The sequence below is a fragment of the Lagenorhynchus albirostris genome, chromosome 15 (genome assembly GCF_949774975.1).
Source record: "Lagenorhynchus albirostris chromosome 15, mLagAlb1.1, whole genome shotgun sequence".
In the NCBI taxonomy this organism is placed as follows: Eukaryota; Metazoa; Chordata; class Mammalia; order Artiodactyla; family Delphinidae; genus Lagenorhynchus; species Lagenorhynchus albirostris.
This window is the reverse complement of record NC_083109.1, coordinates 23,904,767-23,930,198: the sequence shown is the minus strand read 5'-3', so window position 1 is coordinate 23,930,198 and position 25,432 is coordinate 23,904,767. Positions and strand designations below refer to the sequence as shown.

At 52.4% G+C, this 25,432-nt stretch overlaps 1 protein-coding gene across 1 annotated transcript in view; it reads left to right on the top strand.

The window, feature by feature from the left end:
- Window positions 1-25,039, top strand: part of MMP24 (matrix metallopeptidase 24) — a 46,195-nt gene extending 21,156 nt beyond the window's left edge. The window contains exons 3-9 of the mRNA XM_060124710.1: window positions 4,147-4,263; window positions 5,937-6,241; window positions 13,655-13,816; window positions 16,114-16,328; window positions 18,711-18,849; window positions 20,261-20,527; window positions 22,339-25,039. Coding sequence (XP_059980693.1) covers window positions 4,147-4,263; window positions 5,937-6,241; window positions 13,655-13,816; window positions 16,114-16,328; window positions 18,711-18,849; window positions 20,261-20,527; window positions 22,339-22,676 — 1,543 coding nt within the window. The 3' untranslated portion in view covers window positions 22,677-25,039. The remainder of the gene's footprint in view (window positions 1-4,146; window positions 4,264-5,936; window positions 6,242-13,654; window positions 13,817-16,113; window positions 16,329-18,710; window positions 18,850-20,260; window positions 20,528-22,338) is intronic.
- Window positions 25,040-25,432: the final 393 nt, after the last annotated feature.

The window sequence follows — 25,432 nt, the reverse complement described above, 5'->3', positions numbered from 1 at the left end:
AAACCTCCCTGGAGTGGTGGCAGGAAAGTCAGATTGCGGTGGGGAGAAGGGGAGGTGAGGAGTGGAGATGACAAAGGTAGGGACAACTTTCAAGAAGCTGGTCAGTGGGAGTTTCCTGATGGCCCAGTGGTTAGGATTCTGGGCATCCACTGCCATGGCCGGGGTTCAATCCCTGGTTGGAGCTAGAGAGGGATGAATTTTTGTTTGTTTAAGATGGGAGAGAGTTGAGTATATTATATATATTTTTAAGGAATAGCCATGAAAGTTATTAAAGCTGTTTAAGAAAAGCCATAGCTGCCACGAAGGCACGACCAAGAGCTGGAGTGAGTTTCCCAAGCAGTGGGGGAGGGGCAAGAGCCCGAGCTCAGGTGGAAAGAAGGAGCGGGGCTGGGGGAGGATGCAGGGAAGTCAGTGGGTGGAGAACAGGAAATCTAGCCAATTGTGGATCCAGGATCAATCCATCCCTTGGGTGAGTCACTCCTTGAGATAAGCATCTCTCTGGGCCTCATCTTGTTCATTTACACGGGGGTGGGTGGGGGAAGTGTTGGATTTTTGACTCTTAAATTCTAGATTCCATTATTCTAAGCTTTTAAAATTTAGTGAGTCTGGGGGTTTTTTGTTTTGTTTTGTTTTTTGGCTGTGTCGGGTCTTAGTTGCAGCATACGGGATTTTTCGTTGTGGTGCGCGGGCGCAGTAGTTGTGGTGCGTGGGCTTAGTTGCCTCACGACATTTGGGGTCTTAGTTCCCCGACCAGGGATCGAACCCGCATCCCCTGCATTGGAAGGCGGATTCTTTTTTTTTTTTTTTTTTAATTTATTTTTTGGCTGCATTGGGTCTTCGTTGTAGCTGTGCGCGGGCTCTCTCTAGTTGTGGCGAGCGGGGGCTACTCTTCGTTGCGGTGTGTGGGCTTCTCATTGTGGTGGCTTCTCTTGTTGTGGAGCACAGGGTCTAGGCACGTGGGCTTCGGTAGTTGTGGAACACAGGCTCAGTAGCTGTGGCTCGCAGGCTCTAGAGCGCAGGCTCAGTAGTTGTGGTGCACGGGCTTAGTTGCTCCGCGGCCTGTGGGATCTTCCCAGACCAGGGCTCGAATCCGTGTCCCCTGCATTGGCAGGCAGATTCTTAACCACTGTGCCACCAGGGAAGTCCGAGTCTGGGGTTTTATGATACTAAAATTCTGTATGAACATTTTCTATTCCTCAAATTCTCTGATTGTGAGATTGTGAAATTCTGTGATAATACATTTGACCGCTCCTATGATGCTGTGAGTACAGTGGACTCCTTGGCCCTGTGGCCTCACGAGCCAGCTGGTCAAAGAGAGCCTGACCGCCTTTCAAAGCGGAGGTTATTTTGAGGGCTTTGTGCAGGGCTCATGGCAGCGCATCCCGGGGCAGGAGCACTGGTGTGTCTGCTGAGGCACCACCTGGCCTTGGGTTTCGCTCTGTTCCAGAAGCCGCAGGCCTGTTGGACAGGCTTCAGAGAGTGGCAGGTGGCAGCAAGAGAAGGAGGCAGAGGGAAAGATCTGAGGGAGGAAGATGGCATTTCCCACTTGCCGCTCTGCCCCCAGCTCTTCGTAGGAAGGCGGGGAACGCTGTTTTGGAGGCTTGGGAAGGAGGAAGGTGCTCGCACTTAATCCCAGACCTGATGCGGAGGGTGTTTGCGGGTAGAACTTGTAGACCTTAGTTTTGGCTCCAGCTCTGTGACCTTGGGCAATCGCTGCCTCTCTCTGGGCCTGTTTCCTCCCTGGGGGCCCTTCCAGGTCTAGTTCAGCCTCCTGGAGGTGCCTCCTGGGTCTCTTCCCAGGGACTGTCAGTGAAAGGAAGCTAGATTAGCACTTTAAAATATTATTTTTGAGTGCCTACCTTGGGAAATGTCACACATTATTCACTCCTTCATTCATTCAACAAACATAGTTCCTCTAACCCAAACTTGTGCTAAGCACAGAAAAGAAAAATAAAGAAGAAAAGCCCCAGCTTTTGTTTCTCAAATTGCATTAATTAATAGTTCATTCATTCATTCAACGAAGTCCCAGTCCTACCTCACTGTTTGCTATAGTTTGCAAGTTACTCGATTTATCTCTGTACCTTTTCCCTCGTCTGTAAAATTGGGATCAATCATTTCTGATTACCTCACAGAGCTGTTTTGAGAATCAAATTTATTTTTTTTTTAAAAAGTAAGTGAACACTGTGAAAATGATAAACATTTATACCCATGCATGTTATTGTTATTATTTTGTCTTTTGTTATTGATTTCCGAGTGTGCACATTCTAGGTGATGTAAAGCATACAAAATGTGTAAGACCTGGTTAAGTCCCTCAAGTCCCTTAATATTTGGTTAAAATAGTCTCTGTCTCCTTTTCTCTCTATTGCCAAAGGCAACTGCTTTCAACAACTGCAAATAAGGCCAGACTGTTTTTCCCCCAGCGATCTCAATCTATAGTTCAGTGAGCTGGTCATTAGGGCAGCACAGAGACATGAAATGCAAGGATGGCCCTTCCAATCAGCCGTGATCTTTTAAATCTCCTATCCTGGCCCCTATTTTATATCCCCAATGAAGTCCCAGGCTCACTGTTCCCTAATGCAACTTAACCTGACAACAAACAGTTATCAGGATTTACTTAGTTCCAAGCACAGGGCTAGCTTCTAAGGACACGATGAATACAAAACAGTTCCTGTCCTCAAAGAATTTACTATTTACTAGAGACAACAGACTAATAGATTTCAAATCACAATACAGTGTAGTTAAGTGCTGCAGATAATTACACTCCAAGTCCTACAGTTGTTCAGCCACTTTTTTATTTATTTATTTTTATTTTTGGCTGTGTTGGGTCTTCGTTGCTGCACGCGGGCTTTCTCTAGTTGCGGTGAGCAGAGGCTGCTCTTTATTGTGGTGCGCGGGCTTCTCATTGTGGTGGTTTCTCTTGTTGAGGAGCACGGGCTTCAGTAGTTGTGGCACATGGGCTCAGTCGCTCTGCGGCATGTGGGATCTTCCCAGACTAGGGCTCGAACCCGTGTCCCCTGCGTTGGCAGGCGGACCCTTAACCACTGTGCCACCAGGGAAGTCCTGTTCAGCCACTTTTTGAACACCTGGAGTGAAAGAGACTTTACTGTCTTCCAAGCTATTCCTTTCTACTATGGGAAAGTTCTCATTCATTCATTCAACAAATCATTCTTGAACACCTTCTGAGTCAGGCACTGTGCTGGTACTGGGGATACAGGCAAGGTTCCTGTCCTTATGGAGTTAGAACCTGGTAAGAGAGACAAAGAATAAACAAAAAGCTAAGATATGATGTAATTTCAGGCAATGATAAAGGATATAAAGAAAAATTAAGCGGGATAAACAGATAGAGGTGGGATGGGGAGGGGGAAATTATTTTAGAGAGGATGGCAGGGAAGTCCTCTTGGAAAGGGTGACATTTGAGCAGAGACCTTCATGAAGTAAGGGAACAAACCATGTGAAGAAGAAGGGCATGGCAAGCGGAGGACACAGCAAACGCAAAACCCTGAGCTGAATGATCTTAGCATGTTCAAGGCACAGCAGGGAGGCCACTGGAGCTGGAGCAGAGTGCCTGTGGGGAAGCAGGGGGTGCCGGTGTCATCACGCGTAGGTGGGGGTTAGATCGCGGATCACGCAGGGGCTGTGGGCCAATGTGAGGAGTTTGAGTTTTATTCTAGGTGATTGGGGAGATCATTGGGAGGTTTTAAAGCAGGGAGTGATGTGATCTAATTTCATTTACAGAGCATTTCCGCGTGCATTCCCTCCTTGGAGGCTCCCCACAAGCTAAGACCAGCGAGAACTAGAATTCTCACGTTGCCGATGAGGAAACTGAGGCTCACATTGACTCAGTCGCTTGCCCGGGCTCCTATGATTAGTGACGGAGCTGGAACTAGCAAGCCCGTGTCTTCTGACTCCCAGTCTCTCATGCAGCAGCGCTTCTTCATATGCAGTTAGGAGTGAATGAAGCGATGAATCGAGCAGTCGATCGTGTTCCTCTCGGGGACCCCATCAGAGCCAGGGGCCCAGAGTCTGGGTTGAGTGTGCATGTTGCCATTCAGCCTGGGACCGGGGAGCTGCAGTGCCTTCCTAGAGTGTCCAGGGACCACAGTGTTGGTGTGTGTGTGTGTGTGTGTGTGTCCTCTCTCTGCCCAGGTGGATGAAGAAACCCCGATGTGGCGTCCCTGATCACCCGCACTTGAGCCGCAGGCGGAGAAACAAGCGCTATGCCCTGACAGGACAGAAGTGGCGGCAGAAGCACATCACCTACAGGTGCCTCAACTCCCTTTCCTCCTCCTTGGCTTTGGCTCCACCCTCACTCTGATTTTTCCCGGCCTGAGTTTCTGAGGCTCACACTGTAGGTGGGTCCGTGATCAGGGCCAGGCTCTGAGACCCCCTGACTTTGCTCTCCTTGTAGCGTCCAGAGGATGCTACGTCTCCAGCTTCAGGTTTCTTTGGTCCTTTAGGGGCTCATGAGTTATGCTCTGTTCAGATTCCTAGAGTTTTTAGTTACAAGAAGTGGGGTATGTTCGGTAACTTTCACCTGGGATAAAGAACCATGGCTGAAGCCATCCTCCCTACCGCTGCTTGCCAAACCCCACTCCCTCTGACCTGGATCCCTTCCCCGCTTAGCCTGATGGATGGACTTCAGCCGAGATTCCCAGTACAGAGTTCCAGTTGTTTCTTAAGGAGCATAAAGAGCTGGGAACTGAATTGCAACAGTTGTCATCCCTTGACTGTCTGGGCAAAGCAGGATCAGCCTCCAAGTCAGCCCAGTGACCAAGGGCAGGGATGAAGGAACCCATCACAGCAGATGCAGACATCAGGATTCAGAGGGGGTAGGGTCAGGGCCAGGCATAGGGCAGGCTCAGCTGGGCCCTGTTTGGCACCTCTCAAGTCTCTGATTCCATCTCAGGTGGATCCCTGGGTTCAGGAGTATGATCTGAGACAAAGGTCCTTTGGGTTGAGCTAAGGACTCTCCTGCTCACAAGCTGTAGAGACCAGAACAGGATGTTTTCAGAAATCTGACAAGAGGAGGAAACTTAAGAAGAATCTGGGTTAGTAACTGCATAGACTTAGTCTCCTCAAGAGTAGAGTTAGAAGTGGCTTCTAACCCAATTCTAACCTGAACTTCTACCACGCAGCCTCTCTGGGCTTCAGTTTCCTTACCTGTAGAATGGGTGAATAGTCTTTGCCCCAGGTGTTCTTGGGGCAGAGCAGCCAGAAGTAGTGACACTCCATCGTGGAGAACCATGCAATATGGATACCGTAAGCTTGAATAGTTAAACCTATAACTGATTTAATCACATGCCACCCTATACCAGCTTCTATGTACACAAACAGTAGTAGTTGGTGCCAAAGATTTTTTTACAGGATATTTGACTTAAACGTTCCACTGTTTAAGTGGGTTTTTAAAAAATATTTATTTATTTAATTTATTTATTTGGTTGTGCTGGGTCTTAGCTGCAGCTCACGGGCTCCTTAGTTGCGGCAGGCGGACTCCTTAGTTGTGGCATGTGAACTCTTAGTTGCGACATGTGAGATCTAGTTCCCTGACCAAGGATCAAACCCGGGCACCCTGCATTGGAAGCATGGAGTCTTAACCACCGCACCACCAGGAAAGTCCCTGTTTAAGTGTTTCTATAAATTTTATAAATGTACATTTTTATGTATTGGGAGAAAAACTTAAAATTTAGGAAATGCCATGCACAACTTAATCTTTTTTCTACAAATTCAACACAAGCTTTTTCAGAGATCAAATATAAAAACACTAAGTAAAAAGGCAGGGGTGGGGACCCAGAGCCCTGCCCACCCAACCTCTTCATCAACCCCTGAGGTACCTCAGCAGAATTCTAGGCCCACATGGCCTCTGGTGTTCCTTTTAGCTCTGCTGGTCTCTGATTCTTGGTCTGTTCCTCCCTATCAATCCTCCCCTCTCTCACCAGCATTCACAACTACACCCCAAAGGTGGGTGAGTTAGACACGCGGAAAGCTATTCGCCAGGCTTTCGATGTGTGGCAGAAGGTGACCCCGCTGACCTTTGAAGAGGTGCCCTACCATGAAATCAAAAGTGACCGGAAGGAGGCCGACATCATGATCTTCTTTGCTTCTGGCTTCCATGGAGACAGCTCCCCGTTTGATGGCGAAGGGGGATTCCTGGCTCATGCCTACTTCCCTGGCCCAGGGATTGGTGGAGACACTCACTTTGATTCAGACGAGCCATGGACGTTAGGAAATGCCAACCACGATGGTAAGGTCATGAGGGGACAGGGGGTTACTTGGCTGTCAGGGAAAGAAGCCCTGAGGAAGAGCTTGGAGGATACCACAGTTGAGTTTCCTGGTTTCTAGAGCTTCTTGTCCAAGAACTAAGACCCTAAGAGGGTGGGAACTGTGGTCTCTGATAATATTCAACAGTTGATCCATCAGGGCCAGGGCCAGGGAGATGGGTCAGATCACTTAGTAAATGGTCTACTTGGACAGAGTTAGGAGGAAAGTCTAGGCCATGAATAAGACGGTAAAGTAATGGATCAGAGGCTGGAGGAAAAGGTTAAAAGGCTTAAAGCTGAAAGTGGTAGGCTCTGGCCTGACTGATGAGGGCTTCAAAGGCCATGCTGTGGGAAAACATGACAGACTCTCTCCCTTATGTCAACCTCACAAGTGAATAATAGGCCCCGTAATTACTCTAGCATCCTGTCTGCAGTAATCGTAACAATACTCCTCAGGTTGCAAGAGCTCTTCATCAGTACTTACTTGCAAGGCAACTGCTTAGTAAGTAGGCAACTGCACATCATTATGCCCTTTTTTAAGATGAAGAGTTTGAGGCTCAGATGGCATAGCGGGTAGGCAGCAGTGCCAGGGCTCAGACTGTGGTTCAACCACTGGCCATGTGATGAGGGGCGCATCATTCACCCTCAGTCTCCTCATCTGTCAGATGAGGGGCTGGATTAGGTGACTTCTAAAGTCCCTTCCGACTCTAATGGAACATGATGCACGTGTTTGAACATTTAAAAAAGACACAGTCTCTGCCCTTTGGAAGTCCAGAGTCGAGTCGGGGAGACAGATGTATACATAAGTCACCCTGTCGCAAGGCAGACTGTACTGAAGGACACAGCAGAAGTACCAAGAAAATGCAGTAGGACTCTGGAGGAAAGAGGGACAGAGGATTCGATTCAATTCTATTTTAGATTATAATAGATTAGAATTAGTATGTTAATATGCTAAGGCCCATGTCAAGTGTTTTCCACATACTGTATAATATGTATATGTTATTATCATCCCCATTTTACAGATAGGTAAACTGAGGTGTAGAGAAACAGTAAGTAACCTACTAAGGTCCCACAGTTGGTGAATGGGGAAATACGTTTTCAAACCCGGACATGATGATTCCAGAGCCCATACTCTTTGCTACCATGTTGTTTCCATGGCTCTCCAACTGCAGGGCACGACAGAATCACCTAGAAACCTTTTTTAAGAATTCAGATTCCAGGCTCCAGGCCCCTAACCTCTTGCTATTCTGATTCTCTGGTTCTGGGTTCAGGCCTGGGAATCTGCACATGGTCTCATAAATTCCCCAAGTGCTTCTGAGGCCGGCGTCCATTACCTTGAGAAACACTGTCTTAATCCCCAGAGTTTCCCTGACTTGCCTGATCATAAGAATCAACCAGGTTCTTGTTATAAACATGGATTCCCAGGCCCTTCCCCTGGAAATTCCAATTCTTAAGCTTAGGCAAGTTGGGGAAACACTAGGCCTTCTTTTTCCTTGGAGATGCTTCAGGCTGAGAGCAGCCTTTAAAGCCCATTTCCTCTGAGGCTGTGTCTGCTGTCTGTAGGTGGGGACTGCCTCCTTAAAAGCATTTCATACCATTGCATGAATCAGGGATCACGACTCTTGGCCTGTCTGTCAAAGGGTGGTTCAGGAGGTGATGCGGCCAAGGCTCAGCCTAGGCGAAGTTATGAAACTGCTCCATTTTTCTTTGTCCCCTACCCTCTTCTTTGGTCTTCTTTCCTATCTAGCTCCATTTCCTCAGCCCAGGAATCCTCTCCCTTATGTCTTGGATGTGTTTCCTGGTTTTCTGAACACCTATTCTTTATCTTGTTCTTATTCTTGGATCAGTGTCAACCAATGGTTGTCTGTGCTAACTGATAAAGTGTGACGAGAGGAGAACTAACATTTTTGAGCCACTGTTATGTGCCAGGCACTGTTAGCTGATAACAGTCATAGCCCTGATAGAGATACATGAATTATTAAGGACATTCCTCCTCTACCCTGCCTTTCCCAGCCCTGGGTGTGCACTTCCCACAACCGCTCCTTGCTGGTGGAGACCTTGGACCAGTCTCAAAATCCTGAGAACTTTTGGTGGTGTGTGTGGGAAGGAGCTGGGACCTGTGGATGGGCTCCATCCCAGCACCCTCTCATCCGTCCCACCCCATCCTGACGAATGACCAAGAATTCGGATAGAAATTCCAAGATAGCTAATGTCTTCTTTGGACAAGAGTCAGGACTTTAGAAAAAAAAAAAAGAAAAAGAAAAAAAAGAGTCAGGACTTTGCTCTGGAAAACCAAGCAGAACTATCCAGTTGCAGCTCATAACCCCAGCAATAGACTGCTAGGAACCGGAAGGCAGCCATTGCCATTGGACGGCCTTTGGAAGGAGAGGAAAGGAAACAAGATTGATTGAGCACCTATATGTTATCTCGTTTAATTTCCACATAAACTCAGCGAGGGCGTGAGCGCGGCCTCCCGGGAATTTTTTGTTTATTAGCTTTCTTCTCTATTCTAAATTTCCATTACAGAAAATTTTAAACTTACCAAGTAGGGAGAATGAGAATGTGAACGCCCCCAGGCACCCATCACCCTGCTTCAGCAGTTATCAGCATTACGTCAGTGCTGTTTCATCTACCCTCCCTGACCTCCTTTGTTTTTTGGTGATGTATTTTAAGGAAAATCTCAGGTCTCACCTCTAAATACTCTATTACATACCTCTAACAGATTATCTTTAACACAACCACAAAATCATGACCAACCCGACAAAATTAGCAATAATTTTCTTAAAATCCAATACCCAGTGTTCATTTTCCCAAATTACCTCAAAAATGTCTTTAACGGTTGTTTGCTTGCAACAGGATCCAAAGAGCGTCCACACATCATTCGTCTCTTAAGGCCCTTTTCATTTACAGCAGTCACCTTGCTTCTCTTTTCTCCCTATATCTGTTGAAGAAATTAGTTATCTATTTTATATATAGCAGTGTGTATATGTCGATCCCAATCTTCCAATTTACCCCTCGTCCCTTCTTACCGCATGGTAACCATAAGTTTATTTTCTACATCTATAACTATGTCTGTTTTGTAGATAAGTTCATTTGTACCCTTTTTTTTAGATTCCACATATAAGCAATATCATATGATATTTGTCTTTCTCTGTCTGACTTAGGTTCACTTTTACCATGTCTCTCTTCTCCGTGTAGCCTGAGTAGATCTACAGGCCTGACTGGATTGACTTTTTTGGCGAGGATGCTTCCCAGGTGGTGCTGGTCCCCCCTGTTGCATCACGTTAGGAAGCACGTGTGACACAGGCCGTCCCCCTCTTAGCGACGTGAAGTTTGAGCAGTTGCTTCAGGTGTGTCAGCCTGACCCAACCACTATAAAATTCCCTCGGGGGACTTTATTTTAAAAAGATTGCCTAAGCCCTAACCGCAAACTCCTGAATCAGAATCCCCTCCACCTGTGTGTTGAAAAGGCTCTCCTGGAGAACCACTAGAATGTAAAGGGGATTCTGATTCTCCACTTCTTTGGAGTCTGTGCGAAGGGCGATCTGGCCCACCACACCTTTAAGCTGATTTCGGGGAGTCTCCCAGGCACCCTGTGTCCTCATCCATTTCCAATGGGTCAAGCAGTGAATTCAGCAGAATTCACTAAGCTCTGCTGGGGAGGGAGCCCAGCCCTGGGGAAGGTGACAAGACGGGAAGCATCATGGGGACCAGCCCTTCACAGGGGACAGTCCTTCCGCAGTTACTACAGTGGTTCCTCCCCACCCTGGGAGCTAGACTGGGCAGGGTGGTGAGGAAAGGAAAGTTCTGAGTGGTTGAGACGTTCACACAGTAAGCGGCAGAAGAACAGAGAAGAAAGCCAACAAACAAAAATTCCCGGGAGGCTGCATCACGCCCTCGCTGAGTTTATGTGGAAATTAAACGAGATAATGTACAGGTGCTCAATCAATCTTGGTTCCTTTGCTGTCCTTCCAAAAACCATCCTAGGGCAATGGCTGCGTCCCAGTTCCTAGCAATCTATTGCTGGGGTTATGAACTGCGTCTGGATAGTTCATGCTTGGTTTTCCAGAGCAAAGTCCTGACCCTCATCCAAAGAAGACATTACTTGTGTCAAACCCAGGACTCTGAATTTTTAACAAGCACCCCAGTTGGTTCTGCTGCAGATGGTCCAAAGACAACACCTGGAAAAAATACTGAACATTTGGCACTGTTCCATCCTGGCTTGTCCAGCACAGAGCTTTCCCTCAAGGAGCTCATAGTCCTGGAGCAGAAGACAGTGTGTGCTCCTGGCTATGATGTAGGGTGGAAAGTGGTCAGGGCCATAAAGATGATACAGATACACTGCTGGGAAAGTGTATAGGAGGAAGCAGTCATTGCTGGTTAGGGAAATCAAGGAAGGCTCCCTGGAGGATGTGGCATTCAGCTGAACTTTGAAGGAGTAAGGTTATTCCAGGTAGAGGGGACAGCATTGGCAAAAGAATAGAGGCGAAAGGAAATGTTGTAACCTTTGGGAGGGTTTCAGGAGTCAATGAGATGGGACTCACCAAAGATGGAGGTCCCAAGAGAAGGAAATGAAGCAGAGACAAGATACACTGGAGTAGCCAAGTAGACTGTTGGGTGCTTGCTAGGAAGCCCAAGGACTTGAGCTCCCAGCTCAAGGGAACTCTCTCTGTTGAGGATGCTGGTCCTTCATACATAGCTTAACGTGAACTTGCTAATTAACCGTGATAGTTCTGTGCCTGGAGGTGGTGTGAGTGCTTTCTGTACCTTGCCTCATTAATCATCACCCCATTCTTATGACGAAGGTACCATTAATCCCTTTATTTTACAGAGGAAGAGATTTAAAATGTCACACTGCTAGGACATGGCAGAGCCGGGAGTCACGGCAGCCAGACCCCCAGGGACTACACTTCTGACCACTCTGCTTCTCTGCCTTTCATCCTCTTGGGTGGTGAAGCCCTTACCAGCCTCCTGCCCATTAAGCATGTGGGTCTTCTCCATCCCTCTGCTTTTCCTGGAGTTCTCCTTTCCCTCCACACTCTCCTTCCATCTCCCCAGAGCAGCCCCCACTTAACAGGTCTCTTGGGTTTCTGTGCAGTAGGATGCCAGCTCCCCAGCTCTCCTCTGCCTTTTGGTCCCTGGAACAAACCCACAGACCCCTTTCCTTCAAGGGCTTACTCCTGTTCTCTGCAGAGACCCAGCACAGAGGCTTACAGAGTAATAGACACAGGCTGAGGACAAAGGTTTAGAGTCTAGCCAGGCGCCCAGAGCCCTGCTCCCTGGTTCTCAGCTGAAATCCCTGCGGATGCTCCCTGAGGAAGAGCCTAGTCAGGAGACAGAGGCCCAAACAGCTTGTTCCGGGTCACAGAACGGGCCAGGAGCAGAGCCAGGACCGGACCCCAGGAAGCAGGGCTGCCTTCCATTGGCGCGAGCAGCCGCCTTTGTTTGGGATGGAGCTCAGAGATGAGCTCACCCTTCCCCGCTGCCAGAGGGGCCAGGACCTGAGGAAGGAACTGGGGGAGGCCTGGCCTCCTCATGCCAGCCTGCCCTGCCCCAGCAGAAGGCCAGCCCCAGGCTCTTGGCCAAACTTCCCCTGATCTTGCCCATCCACCCTTCGCTGAAGGTACTGGTGGTGTCCGCGGAGCGGCCGGCATGCATGTGTGTGCGACTGAGTCTGCCCCATAGGGCTATTCTCTCTTCCCAAGACCTTAGCCAGGAAGGCCAGACACAATCCCCAGGCTCATCTGACCCTCGTGGGGCCCTCAGCCGGGCTGGGGTACGGCAGCTTGGCCAGTGCCACTGGGGCCAGAGTGAGCACTAGGACCCTGACCACCTCCTGGGCTCTTGGCAGCCCCCCCTGCACTTCAAGGTGGCAGGACTGGACTGTGACATGCATTAGCGCTGGACAACAGAGGCAGGGCTCAAGGGACATTCAAATGCCACAGGTCAAGGCAAGCAGGAGTCTATAACTGGACGTAATATGAGTCAGGACTGTTGATTCGACGGCCTGCTCAACTCCCTGCCCTACATTTCTTCCCCCGAGCCAGGGCTGCTTAATCCCCTCGAAGTCAGGCCTTGCCCTGTCCCAGGCCTGACCCAGAAGTTCAGGGGAGTTGGCTTTAAGAGGATCTGGTTGCTGGGACCCTAAGTGCCTCGTGCTTCCTTTCTGGTCAACGGGCTTGTTCCAGGGACCAAGCTCCTGTCTTATGCATGGTGACAACAGCTGCCATGCAGCATCATGCCCTTTACACATCTTATCCTATCCGGTCCTCACACAACCCTCTGAAGTAGGTACGACCTCCGCATTGTGCAAATAAGGAAATTGGGGCTCAGAGGGTAGACCTTCTGACCGAATTCACAAAGCTCACTGGGGTAGAGCTGGAAATGAACGAGACCTGTCCTATTCAGGGGCCCAGGCTCACGACCACTCTGCTGTGTTGCTGCCTCAGCTTCACCCTCGGGACCCCGTGTCCCACTTTCAGTACCTGGACCTTTCGTTTTCACTCGCATTTGAATCCCTGCGTTGATCTTGGCCATAGCTCAGTCCTTTCAGGACCGAGGGCTGCTGCACGACCAAGGCTCCGCCTGCCCCCGGGTCTCTGAAGATGACCGCCAGCCTGCCGCCCCCAGGACTCCCCTCTGCCTGTCACACCCCCTCTGCCTTAGCTCAGGCTCTTTTCATCTCTCACCGGGACCCTCATACTGGCTTCCAGACCAACCCACTGATCCCCCTGCCTCTGGTCTCATCACCCCCTAATCCTTCCTCCAACTGCAGCCAGAGTGATTTCATCATGTCACCACCAGCCCCCCCGTCCCCGACACCAACCTGCTTAAACCCCCCACTGGCCAAGAAGCCAATCCAAATTCCTTTGCATGGCATCACAAGCCCTGCATGCCAGCCTGGCTGACCTCATCTCCTCTGGCCCTCCCCCCCTGCTTTGTTCCGGAGCCAAGTGGCATGAAACTGCTTGTCCCTGGACGTTGCTCATAGCATTCTCTCAGCCAGCAATGCCACCTCCGCCCCTCTCCCTCTCCTTCCCACTGAATCCATTCTGCTGACCAACTTCTTATCTTTCTAGACTCATCTTAAGCTTCACCTTCATGAAGCTTTCCCTGAACATCTTCCTTCAAGCGTAAATGACTCCTCCTTCCTCGGAATCCTCACTCGACCCTTATAGACAGCTGTAGAAGCACCTGGAACACTAATTTCACTTATTTTGTTTCTCTGTCCCTATCCACCACTATATGGAGAGTTCTGGAAGGTAGGGGTGTGTATGTCCCAGTGTCCGGGACAGGGCCTGGCACAAAGCTTATGCTAGGTGTTTGCTGAAGTAATGGATGGACTGACTGACACCTGAGCGGGTGCCCTGGGCACCTCCCCATCTCCCCCTCCACAGGGAACGACCTCTTCCTGGTGGCCGTGCATGAGCTGGGCCACGCGCTGGGACTGGAGCACTCCAACGACCCCAGCGCCATCATGGCACCCTTCTACCAGTACATGGAGACACACAACTTCAAGCTGCCTCAGGATGATCTCCAGGGCATCCAGAAGATCTACGGTGTGTGGCAGGGGGGAGGGGCCACCGTTGCTTCCTCGGGCTGGGCCATGACTGCCTGCCTGTCGGGGCGGAGGGTTGGGGGGCGGCTGGGGACCTGGGCCTCTGACTGCTGTCTGCAAGGCTCCTCCCCCACCCCCCTCCTTCCCTGCACACTTGGGAAACCCAGGGGAGGGTCTGAGCTGCAACTGGGAGGGACAAAAGTGAACAGAGAGCCTCCCACTCCCCCTACTCTACCCGCCTCCCCCCTCCACACACCTCCCTCTCACCTCCTGTGGTTCCCTCTCAAGGGGTCCCACCTCTAGCCAAGAGAGTCACCCATCTGCCCAAGTAATGGTGATACAATAGGATAAGTATTATTACCAGAGCTTTTTTCTTAAACAAGAAAAAGACAAACTAGGCTGATATCTTGATAAGATTTGAGGGGCCTGCTACCATGCCACCCCATTCTCTGTTCACACTGGTGTGGGAAGTTCTTGTTCTCGTCAAATCGGTGGAGATGGGAAGACCAGTTTATTACGGCAAATGCATGTCCACGTGGCACGGCCCCTACAGCCCCCAGGCTGTGCAGTACGGGAGGAGGGCTCTTCTTGGAGGCCCTGAGGACCTCACAGAGGAGGTCGCCCCACCCAAAGCCTGGAGGATGGGCAGGATCTCCACAGGTGAGGCAGCAGAGGACTGGACAGGTAGTGGGGACTAGGAGGTCTTTTGAAAATAAAATGGACGCTATTTGCTGATAGATTAGACACAGGGGTGAGGTTTCTGGCTTTTGTAACTGTGGAGCAATAGATTGACCTCTGTAGCTCAGAGATGTGGGCTGGAATATTGATCTGAGATCTCTGGTGTTCAATACGGTAGCCACTAGCCACATGTGGCTATTTAAATTTATATTAATTAGAATTAAATAAAATTAAAACTTCAGTTCTTCTGCCGCACTAATAACTAGTCGCTCATTTCAAGTGCTCAATAGGCACACGTGGCTAGAGGCTCCTGTATTGGACAGTGCAGATACATAGGACATGTATGTCATCATAGAACGTTCTGTGGGACGGCTTGAACGGAGGTCTTTAAAGCCATGAACCTGGAAGAGATCCCTTCGGGTAGTGATTCTCAACTTGGCAGTGCATTGGAATCACCTTGGGATTTCAATTTTAAAAAATACTGGGGCTTCCCTGGTGGCGCAGTGGTTGAGAGTCCACCTGCCGATGCAGGGGACACAGGGTCGTGCCCCGGTCTGGGAGGATCCCACATGCCGCGGAGCGGCTGGGCCCGTGAGCCATGGCCGCTGAGCCTGCGTGTCCGGAGCCTGTGCTCCGCAACGGGAGAGGCCACAACAGTGAGAGGCCCGCGTACCACAAAAAAAAAAAAAAAAAAAATACTGATACCCAGCCTTCACCCCCAGAAATTTGGTTTTAATTGGTCTGGGGTGACTTCTGAACATCGGGGTAGGGGGTTTTAAAAGTTCCCCAGGTGATCCTAATATGCAACCCAAGTTGAGACGCACTGACCTAGGACCAAAATAGAGAGAGAAAGAGAGAGAGACAGAGACAGACAGACAGACAGAGAAGGGGACGGGAGGGGAGAGGAGAGAACCCAGGGTCATGCCGACCTTTAGAGCCGGGTGGATGAGGAAAGGCCGCCAGCAAAGCAGGCTGAGAAGGAACAGTACACGAGGTAGGAGGAAAACCGAGAGTGCAGGGTTCTGGAAAAGAGAGAAGAGTGTTTCAAGGAAAGTGTTTGTATGATCTTGCTACTCAAAGTGTGGGCCTCAGACCAGTAACTCTGGCATCACCTGAGAGCTTGAAGAAACACAGAATCTAAGGCCCCACCCCAGACCCTCTGAGTCACAATCTGCATTTTATCAAGATCCCTGAATGATTCATATGGACGTCAAAGTTTGGGTCAAGTAATGTTGGATTTGGCAACATGGAGGTCATTGGTGATCTTGATAGCAGTTTCAATGGGTGACGAGGCAGAGGCCATGCTGGAGCAGGATAAAGAATGGGGGGAGCAGACAGAGAGCGTAGGGGACACTGAGCCTAAGAAGGGACATGTCCTCTCTCATAACAGGAGAGAAGAAAGAGAAGATACCAGATTTGGGGGTGGAAAGATGGGAGTTCCCATTTAATGGCTCTTTTCATGGATTTTCTCAAAGACTGGGGGAGTAAACAATGGGAGGGGGGGACAGGAGGCTGGAGTGTGACAGGCTTGTCTCAGAGCTGCCCGGGTGAGGATGAGGCAATGGCAGCGGGGGGCAGGGCACGCCTGGCCCTTCTCTAAGATGCAGCCCCTCTCTCCAGGACCCCCCGCAGAGCCCCTGGAGCCCACAAGGCCCCTCCCCACACTCCCCGTCCGCAGGATCCACTCACCGTCTGAGAGGAAGCATGAGCGCCAGCCCAGGCCCCCTCGGCCGCCCCTGGGGGACCGGCCAGCCACACCAGGCGCCAAACCCAACATCTGTGACGGCAACTTCAACACGGTGGCCCTCTTCCGGGGCGAGATGTTTGTGTTCAAGGTAGGACCTCGGGGCTCCCCTTCCACTCCTTCCCCCACCTGGGGCGGGAGAGAGCTGCTGCTCTGGGATTAGGCCTGCTGTGGGGCCTGGAGGGGAGCTAGCCCAGCAGCCAGGCCATGAGGTCTCTTCCTGGTGCTGCTGGGTGAATGGACTTGTTTCCAAGAGGGAGGTGGGAAGCGGTGACCCTGCCCCTTCCTGAGGGTTAACAGTGGGGGAAAAGTGCTGGAGACCGGCCTCCACTCTGTGACTCTGAGCAAGTCACCTCCCTTGTCTGGACCTCAGTTTCTCCATCTGAGGGCTGGGAGGGTCATTTCTCTAATGAAGGGTGTGTGCAGATCAAAGGAGTCATGGCTGTGAAGACGTTGGCTTGGAGTAGGGGCTGGCACAGCAGTGGCTGCATCTGTCTCCAGATCCCGCCAGGGCTGGTTCAGAGGACCGCCTGACAGGAAGCTGGCCAGGCTACATCTTGTCCCCTGGTCTGTTCCTGTCCCTCTAGCCATGGGTTGCAGGGTGGCAGCCTGCTCAGTGTGTTGCAGTTGGGTTCTCAGGGAAGCAGGCTCTGGGACAGTATTTGGGATGCAAGATTTTGACCAGGGAGCACCTCTGGGATCCACATCTGTGGGAAGGAGGGGAGGGAAGCACGATGGGGCAGGAGAAGATAAGCAGCAACTAGACCCACTGCAGACCCGGCCACGCCCACAGCGAGTTCCGGAGCTAGAATGGCCCGTCAGAGTTGTCCCGTGTTGGGCCCCAAATGGCTGAAACTATTCAGTCAATGGGTGAGGGGGGGCATGACCTTGAGGGAGCTCTCTGGAGCTAGGCCATCCCCAGCGAGGTTGACAGTTGAAAACTGCCTGCTGACCACACTCCCGGCCACCAGCACAAGAGGCCCTCTGCTGACAGCGTGTCTCTGTCACACTGGCTGGTTGTGGAGAGCTGCCCCACTCACCTTGTGGAATTCTCGCCAGCAAGCTTTGAGCTCTGACCAAGAATCAGGCGACAGGGGTCAGCCCCAGTCCTGCTCTCACTGCGTGGCTCAAGGAGAGTCACTTGGCCTTCCCTAAGACTCTGTGTATCTCAGATCTACTTAACAGGAGTTGTGAAAGTCAAAATAAGGTTTAAAAAACTGGATGTGAAAGTGCTTCGTAAAACACCTAAAAAAAAAAAACTTTTCTAGCTTTTGTACCTTTTTTTTTTTGGCTGCGTTGGGTCTTCGTTGCTGCGCGCGAGCTTTCTCTAGTTGCGGTGAGCGGGGGCTACTCTTCGTTGTGATGCGCGGGCTTCTCATTGTGGTGGCTTCTCTTGTTGCAGAGCACGGGCTCTAGGCATGTGGGCTTCACTAGTTGTGGCATGCGGGCTCAGTAGTTGTGGCTCGTGGGCTCTAGAGCGTAGGCTCAGTAGTTGTGGTGCACAGGCTTAGTTGCTCCGCGGCCTGTGGAATCTTCCCGGACCAGGGCTTGAACCCGTGTTCCCTGCATTGGCAGGCGGATTCTTAACCACTGTGCCACCAGGGAAGCCCCTGTACCATTTTTATGTATCATGTTCATTCTTCTGCACCCTTGGATCCTCCAACTGAACGGTTCCTAAGCAAGTCTGGGTTTTATCATTCCCATTCACACGTAAGAAAACCGAGGTCCTAGGAGGTTACAGGCCTCGCCCAGACTGCCTACCAACCAGGGCTGCAGTGGGACCAGGCACCAATTTGAGGAGGAGGGCTTTTTTCACATTCTTGGCCTATTGAGCTGCCATTTACTTAACGTTGACTATGTGCCCTCTACTGTTCTAGGCACTTCACCTATAATCTCTCATCTGACCCCCACTATTACCCCCCTTTGCAGGTGAGGCTCTTTAAGTACTGAGCCCCAGGTCACGCAACTGTAAGAGGAGGAAACTGAATTCACACCCGGGGCTTGGGGGAATTTCCACGGCTTGCTTCCCACAGACCTTACCCTGCTGGCTGGAGCCAGCCGTGAGGAGGGCACTCTGCCCGGGCTCAGTGACCAACCCCTGCTTCCCACCAGCCTGGGGAGGGGCCCCGCTGACGTCGGTGACTCTCTGCTGCCCTCATGTGGTCATCCCGGACCCTGCATCATCCCTTCCAGCTCCCCCCCCACCCCACGACGCCTCCTCTGCCCACCAGGCCTGTCTGCTAGCTCTGTCTCATGGCCCCTTGGGCAGCAAGAGCCATCAGGACCCTTATGTGAAGAGAGTTGATGGGCATTTTATCTTCCTCATTGGGCTTTGAAAGATAGAAGCAGACATCAGGGAGGGTTGCAAGGCTGGGCCCAGGGGAACGTGTTGGGTTGTTGGGGCCTGAGCCCCAGGGCCGAGATCACTGGGTTCAAAGGCTATGCCTCTTTCTTTCCTTGCCTTAACCCCCAGGATCGCTGGTTCTGGCGCCTGCGCAATAACCGGGTACAGGAGGGCTACCCCATGCAGATCGAGCAGTTCTGGAAAGGCCTGCCCGCCCGCATAGACGCAGCCTATGAAAGGGCTGATGGAAGATTTGTCTTCTTCAAAGGTAACGTGGCCTGTGCAGAAGGACCTGGCACGCTTTCCTGCCCTTCTCGGGACCCCGTTTTTCCACCTGTAAACTGGAAGAGGCAGGGTGGGAGGCAGATGAGCTGCAAGGGTCCTTCTAGCCCTAACAGAAACACTGCCATCTGACAGGACAGATCCCTGCAGGCAGAGAAATTAAGTCAGGGAGTGACTGCTGAGGGTCTGTATGTGCCGAAGTTGGTGGGGTGACAAGCCTCACCCCCACAAAGTAGAGGGAGGTGCAGACAACTGAAGACCATCCAGTGCTCCATGGAAGGCCACCCTGTGAGTTCTGTAAGAGCCTGGAGGGGAGGAGGTCACGCAGGCTGCAGAGGCCAGGGGTGGAGGGGGAACTAGCTGTATGGCAGGCCCACCCTGTGCTAGGTTGTTTCACTTCAATTATCTTGACTTGGGCCAGGCCTCAGAAGAGTAAGATTCAGATAGTGAGGAGTGAGAAAAGCATTCCAAGGGGAAGGAACAGCATGGGCAAAGGAGTAGTTCAAAGGGCTTTAGAAGACCCACCAGACAGCCCTGGAGCCCCACCGGAGAGCTGTGAGAAGTGACCTGGAAAAGTAGTTTAGGGGAGAGTCCTGAGGAGCCCTGGCTGCCCAGCCGGACTGTGGTCTTAACCCATCAGGGCAATGCTGGAAGTTCACTGTTTGTTTCTGAGCAGCAGAGAGCCAGAGGGCAGGCGGCAATCCAGGCAGAGGCAGGAGGCCGTTTCTGAGACGGCTGCTGGAGTTGAGGAGAGCGATGTCTGTAAGGCCTGTACCAGGGAGGAGCAGTGAGGCTAGGAGGCTGACAAGGCCTTGTGAGAGGCTAAGTGCTGAGAGGAGAAGGAAAGAGAGGGTGATGCCACCTTCTTGGGGACACTGGGAGGCAGACAGGTGGTGAGGGAGGGAGCCCCTGGGGTGGAGAGGAGGAACTCCGGAAGCCGACCTGGAAATGCCCAGAGGACGGTGGGCAATCAGGGTCCTGGGCCTGGTGCCCAGGTCCACTGGGAGAGCGGCAGTCTCAGAGTTGGGTGTCACTGGTAGAAGGTTGGGGGAGTACTAGTGTGTGTGTGAAGCCGTGAGAGGCTGAGGTCACCCGGAAAGGAAAAAGGAGCAAGTCACACGAAAGGAAAAGAGGGTGGGGCACGGAGCCTGGGCAGCGTGGGGCGAGTTGCCCAGGATCTGAGACTGGATTCTGGCTTCTTGCCCCCTAAGCTCTGCCTGAGCCAAGAGGCCTCAGCCTCCTCCGCCACAGGGATCAAGCAGGACCAGGGCCGTCTCCCCCTGACACTGGCTCCATGAGTGACTTTGGTCCCAGTGGATGATGGGCAAGTGGCTCTATCCACAACCTCCAGCGTGAATGACCGAGGAAGGCTAATCCTGGGTTCCTCTTGGCCACAGGTGACAAGTACTGGGTGTTTAAGGAGGTGACGGTGGAGCCTGGGTACCCCCACAGCCTGGGGGAGCTGGGCAGCTGTCTGCCCCGAGAAGGCATTGACACAGCTCTGCGCTGGGAACCTGTGGGCAAGACCTACTTTTTCAAAGGCGAGCGGTACTGGCGCTACAGCGAGGAGCGGCGGGCCACGGACCCTGGCTATCCCAAGCCCATCACCGTGTGGAAGGGCATCCCCCAGGCTCCCCAAGGGGCCTTCATCAGCAAGGAAGGATGTACGTAAGAAACCGGCCGGGTTTTGTGAGGGGGAGTCTGATTTTACGTGGGTCTCACCGGGGCCCACGGGCATACTCTCAAGGTATCCAGGTTTGAGAAACACCGCCTGGTGGTAAAGACAAGTGCCTCATATCGACCCATGTTTACACAGTAAATTAATCCTCTCTTACCAGCGGCCAAGTCACAATTTCTCATCTGTAGGGATCATTCGCAATTGAGAGATGTTTTCATAGACTGACTTCATTCCCTCAGATAGCATTTTTCAAACAGTGGTCCTCAGGTGTACTCTAGGAGTCCCTCAAGGTAACAGATCTGAAATGATGGATGTGGTGGTTCAAAGGTGCTTTTTCACAGGACTTAAAGATAAAAGAGAAGCATTTTCTAATTATGAAACATTTCCTAAGCTCCTCCTGGAGGCCAGGCTGACTCACAGCCTCTCGCTGCTCCGGACTAGAAGCTTCTCAAGAAGAGGGGCTGGGACTTGCCAGGTGCAGAGTGGCTATCCATGGCTATTTGTTGAATCCATCTCTGCTCATCTGGTCAAAAGCACAGACCCTGGAGCCAGCCTGGCTGGTTTCATATCCCACCTCCACTGCTTACTAAGTTTTAGCTGTTATCATCATTATCATCTTGTTGGGGTGTTTTAGTTTTTATGGAATGTCAGGTGTCATTCATTTACTCCACAATAATTGCTGAGAGCCAGGTTGTGTGGGAGGGCTGGGGATGGAGCTTAGAACAAGACTTGCCTTGCATCCCTGGCTCCCAGTCTAGAGGCAAAAAACAAAGTGGCAACAAATGCAATAAGGGAAAGCATTTGCCAGAGAGCATCTAGGGAGAGGGCCATGTGAGAGAGGGTCGTCAGGAAGGGCTCTCCAAGGAGACGTCACCGGTAAGAAAGCCAGCAGCCACAGGGGCAGAGCTGCTATTTGGTGGCTCTCCTGTGTACCTGATGCTTTACACACATGGTCTCACTTTCTGGGGAGCCTCAGAGACAGGTGACATCAAGAACTTCAGCCAATGAAAATCCCAGCCAAGGTGGGGAGCCGGCCAATAGGAGAGTGTGAGTTGCTCTGTGTCTGTGGACTGGCGGGGCGATAAGGCTGCTGCAGGAAGCCTTGTGGTGGTTGCCAAGCCCTGCTGCCTCTTTTCTTTCCAGCCCCTCCCCCAGCAGGGTCCCAGCGACCCTGCAATCTGTGTTGCACAGTCACGTGTGCCAAGCCAAAAAAAGTCCATGATAACTGCGAAGAGGTGGTGCCCTCCGTCAACGGGAGAAATCTTTCTCCCTGCCTCCCTTGGCTCAGGCAGGAGCTGGCTCAGCCCTAGAGCTACGGAGACAGTGCCATCCAAGCCTTAAGTTGGGGGCTTGATCTGACTCACATGGGGGAAGGGCGAGGCTATGGGCACAGGATGGCAGAGCTGAGACCCAGGGCTGAGAAGAGTCCTGTCTGGGAAGCACAAAATGAGCTTACCAATGCTACTTCCAGCCCCTCAGTGGCTTCCCAGCACCTTTGAGATGACAGGGTGGGCTGCTCCAGGTCCCAGGTGCCTCTCTGCAGCTGGGCAGGTCGTCCTCCACGACCAGCCACACCACTTGCAGGGTGTGCAAGGCACCGCATGCCTACCTCCAAGAGTTCCAACACGCCCCCACCACGTCACGTGCCCACCCGCCTTTCAGAGCTCCTCTTGGGCTCCTCCCAGGTGGGAGAGGCGCCCCTCCTCCACGCTGCCACAGCACCCTGGGCCCTCACGCTGGTGCAGAACAGGTGCAGGGAAGTGTCTGGGATGGTGATGATGGGCCGTGTTTCTGCAGATTACACCTACTTCTACAAGGGCCGGGACTACTGGAAATTCGACAACCAGAAACTAAGCGTGGAGCCAGGCTACCCGCGCAACATCCTGCGTGACTGGATGGGCTGCAACCAGAAGGAGGTGGAGAGGCGCAAGGAGCGGCGGCTGCCCCAGGACGATGTGGACATCATGGTGACCATCAACGACGTGCCAGGCTCTGTGAATGCAGTGGCCGTGGTCATCCCCTGCATCCTGTCCCTCTGCATCCTGGTGCTGGTCTACACCATCTTCCAGTTCAAGAACAAGGCAGGCCCTCAGCCTGTCACCTACTATAAGCGGCCAGTCCAGGAGTGGGTGTGAGCAGCCCAGAGCCCTCTCTGTCCACTCGGTCTGGCCAGCCAGGCCCTTCCTCACCAGGGTCTGAGGGGCAGCTCTGGCCACTGCCCACCGGGGCCAGCATGGCCCTAGGCCAGGGGTCATGTAGCCGAAGTGGTGGTGCATTGGCCTAGGCTGAGCATGGGGCAGGGAGTGATGGCAGCTGTGCCCCAGGGTGGGTGTCTGGCACCCAGCTGCCAGCCTTCTGTCCTGGGTAAACTGCTCCCTACTCAAGGGAATAGGCCAGGCCCCATCAGGAGGCAGGGACCATGCCAGGAGGAGGCCCGTGGTCACTGCGCCCTGTGGCGTCCACGAGGCACCACAGCGCCATCTGTACCTGGCTGGACCCAGCACCTTCTGTGGGAAGCCAGCGCTAGCGGTCTCAGCCCCATCTGGGAGATGCCACCAGTCCTGGTCCCCCATTGCCAACACCTGCTGGTCAGATGTCCCCCCACCCCTACCCCACCGTCCTCCAAGGCTACAGGACCCCTGCTGCCGACACAGTGGGCAACAAGCCTGGGTTTCCTCTGCTGGCAACAGCAGATCCCTCAGGAAACCTGCTCCACACGTCAGGGTCTCCTGAGACCCAGGATTTAGGGTCACATGCTGCAGGCAGGGCTGTGGCCCAGCTGGGTCTGACAAGGACCCAGCTGTCATGTCGTGAATATTTCAATGTCCTGTCACTATTGTTTAAAGTCCCATTCTGCAAAGGCTGCTTGAGGCTTTAGGTGAATTAGAGGTGACTGTCTTGGTGATGAGGCCAGCCCTCCCCCCAGCGATAAGGACCAAGGTGCTGTTAAGGCCACTCTAGTGCCCAGACACGCCAGGAGCTGGGCCCCGCTAATGAGGCTAAAGGGCTGGAGCAGGAGCTGACCCCATCTCGGAGGCTGATCTGAGTTTGTAGCTGTCCTCCACTCTCCCGTTCCTCTCCCCATCCCCCAAGTCCCTGGCCCTGCTCCAGCCTGTCGCTTGTGGCCTGAGGACTCAGCCTGACTAGTGAGGTGAGACGGAAATAGCTCTGGGCCAACATTCTCACGGCCTTGGGTTAAGGGGCCCAGGGCAGCCTTCTGAAGTGCTCAGAGCCCACACCCCTAGCTACCCTGAGACCACTTCAATCTCTCAGCCCAGAAGCAGTGTTTATACCATGAGCTTGGCCCCTGCTAACCCAGCTCTCTGGGCCCATCACCCTGCATTGCTCTTCGGAAAGGGGCAGCCACAACTGGTAACAACCCCAAGCCTAGGGGCCCGCCCCTCACTGTCTCTGGCAGGAATTCCTAGGGCTCAGCTTGCCTCACTCCAACCCAGTAAGAGGCAGCCCTGCTTGTCACTACGGAGCCGGAGGCAAAACCAATGGGTTCAACTATGTCCACTGGCTCCCTGCCAAATCCAAGCAGAGGTGTCAGTCTCCAGGGTGCTGGCAGGGCCTCTGAGCCTGCATGGGCCTTGCCCCCACCCCGTGGCCTCTGGGCTTTGAGTCTGCTTAACCTGTAGCAGACAGGGACTCTGGGAGCTGTCTTGAACAAAATCTCTCATCCCAGAGACACCTATATGGGTCCACTGTGTTCCCTGTCATCATCCTGTTTTTTCTCATTTTGGCCAAGGGCGGGCTCCCTGGGGCGGGTGGGGAACAACTGCAGAGATATTAGTGATTCATAGGTTTGTACAGTGTTTTATACTTTGCAAAGCACTTTATTAGCTCACCCCTGTCCGCTCACATGTAACTCATGCAGTCCCTGGGAGGCCAAGGGTAACTCTCACTGTGCCCTCAAATGAAGCACAGAGAGGCTGTTACTTGCCCAGGCCACCCAGTGGGCCTGCTAGACCCCTCTAGGGTCCAAGATGAGATCAGAAGTGTCTCTTTTATCCATCTTTTCTTGGCCTCCCTTCTCCCCTTCCGGGTCCCTCTCCACTCCTCAGGTTGGTGCTCTCACTTCTTGAAAGCTCTAGGCCCCCCAGGCTCCCCACTGGCTCCTGGTACTACCGAGGTCAGCTGAGAAAGAGCAGGAGATGGAGGCAGGCAGCCCAGGCTGCAGATGTGAGGGATGCAGGGCCAGGCCCAGAGAGGGCTCAGCCTGGAGCCTTCCAATCATGGATTCTCCTGCCTTGTGGTCATCCGTTTGTCCATCATCCCAGGACAGGGCAGACAGAGGGGCAAAGCACTGGAAGCCCCAGAGCCCAGCTTCCCCTCAGTCTGGGGAACATCACAGCATTTCAGTGTCAGTCACATTTTAAACTGATCAGCCTTTGTATAATGTTTTTTAAATCATTTCTAAATAAAACAAAAATACAGAGTGTGTCATTTCCCTGGGATGTGGGAACAAGGATCAGGTTCTGGGTGGCCTTAAGAAGCTTCTGGGTGACAGGGTGCTTTGCGGTGTCTGGGAGGTGCCCCATGCATCTCATCTGCCGGCCCAAAAATCAGATGCCCCCTCTCTCCAAAAGGCTGGCCCTGGAGGCCCTCTGTTACTGGGGTCTCAGGAAAACAGCCAGATAATGCCAGGGTGGCACCCAGGATGGCAGAGCAACCCCTCCCAGGAGAGGTATGGGCAGGTTCACTGTGGCAAGGTCTTTTCTCAAGTCAAGGCACATGGTGCCATGACCAAGGACAAAAGCAAGAGCCCAGTTCTTGGCAACAGGGAAAAATGTGGTGAGATTAGGTCAGCAGCCTTGGGGTCTTCTTACCAAGAGCCCTGGCCTGGTTCTGGAAGCCAGTGACAGGAAAGGCTGCCCCAGCACCCAGA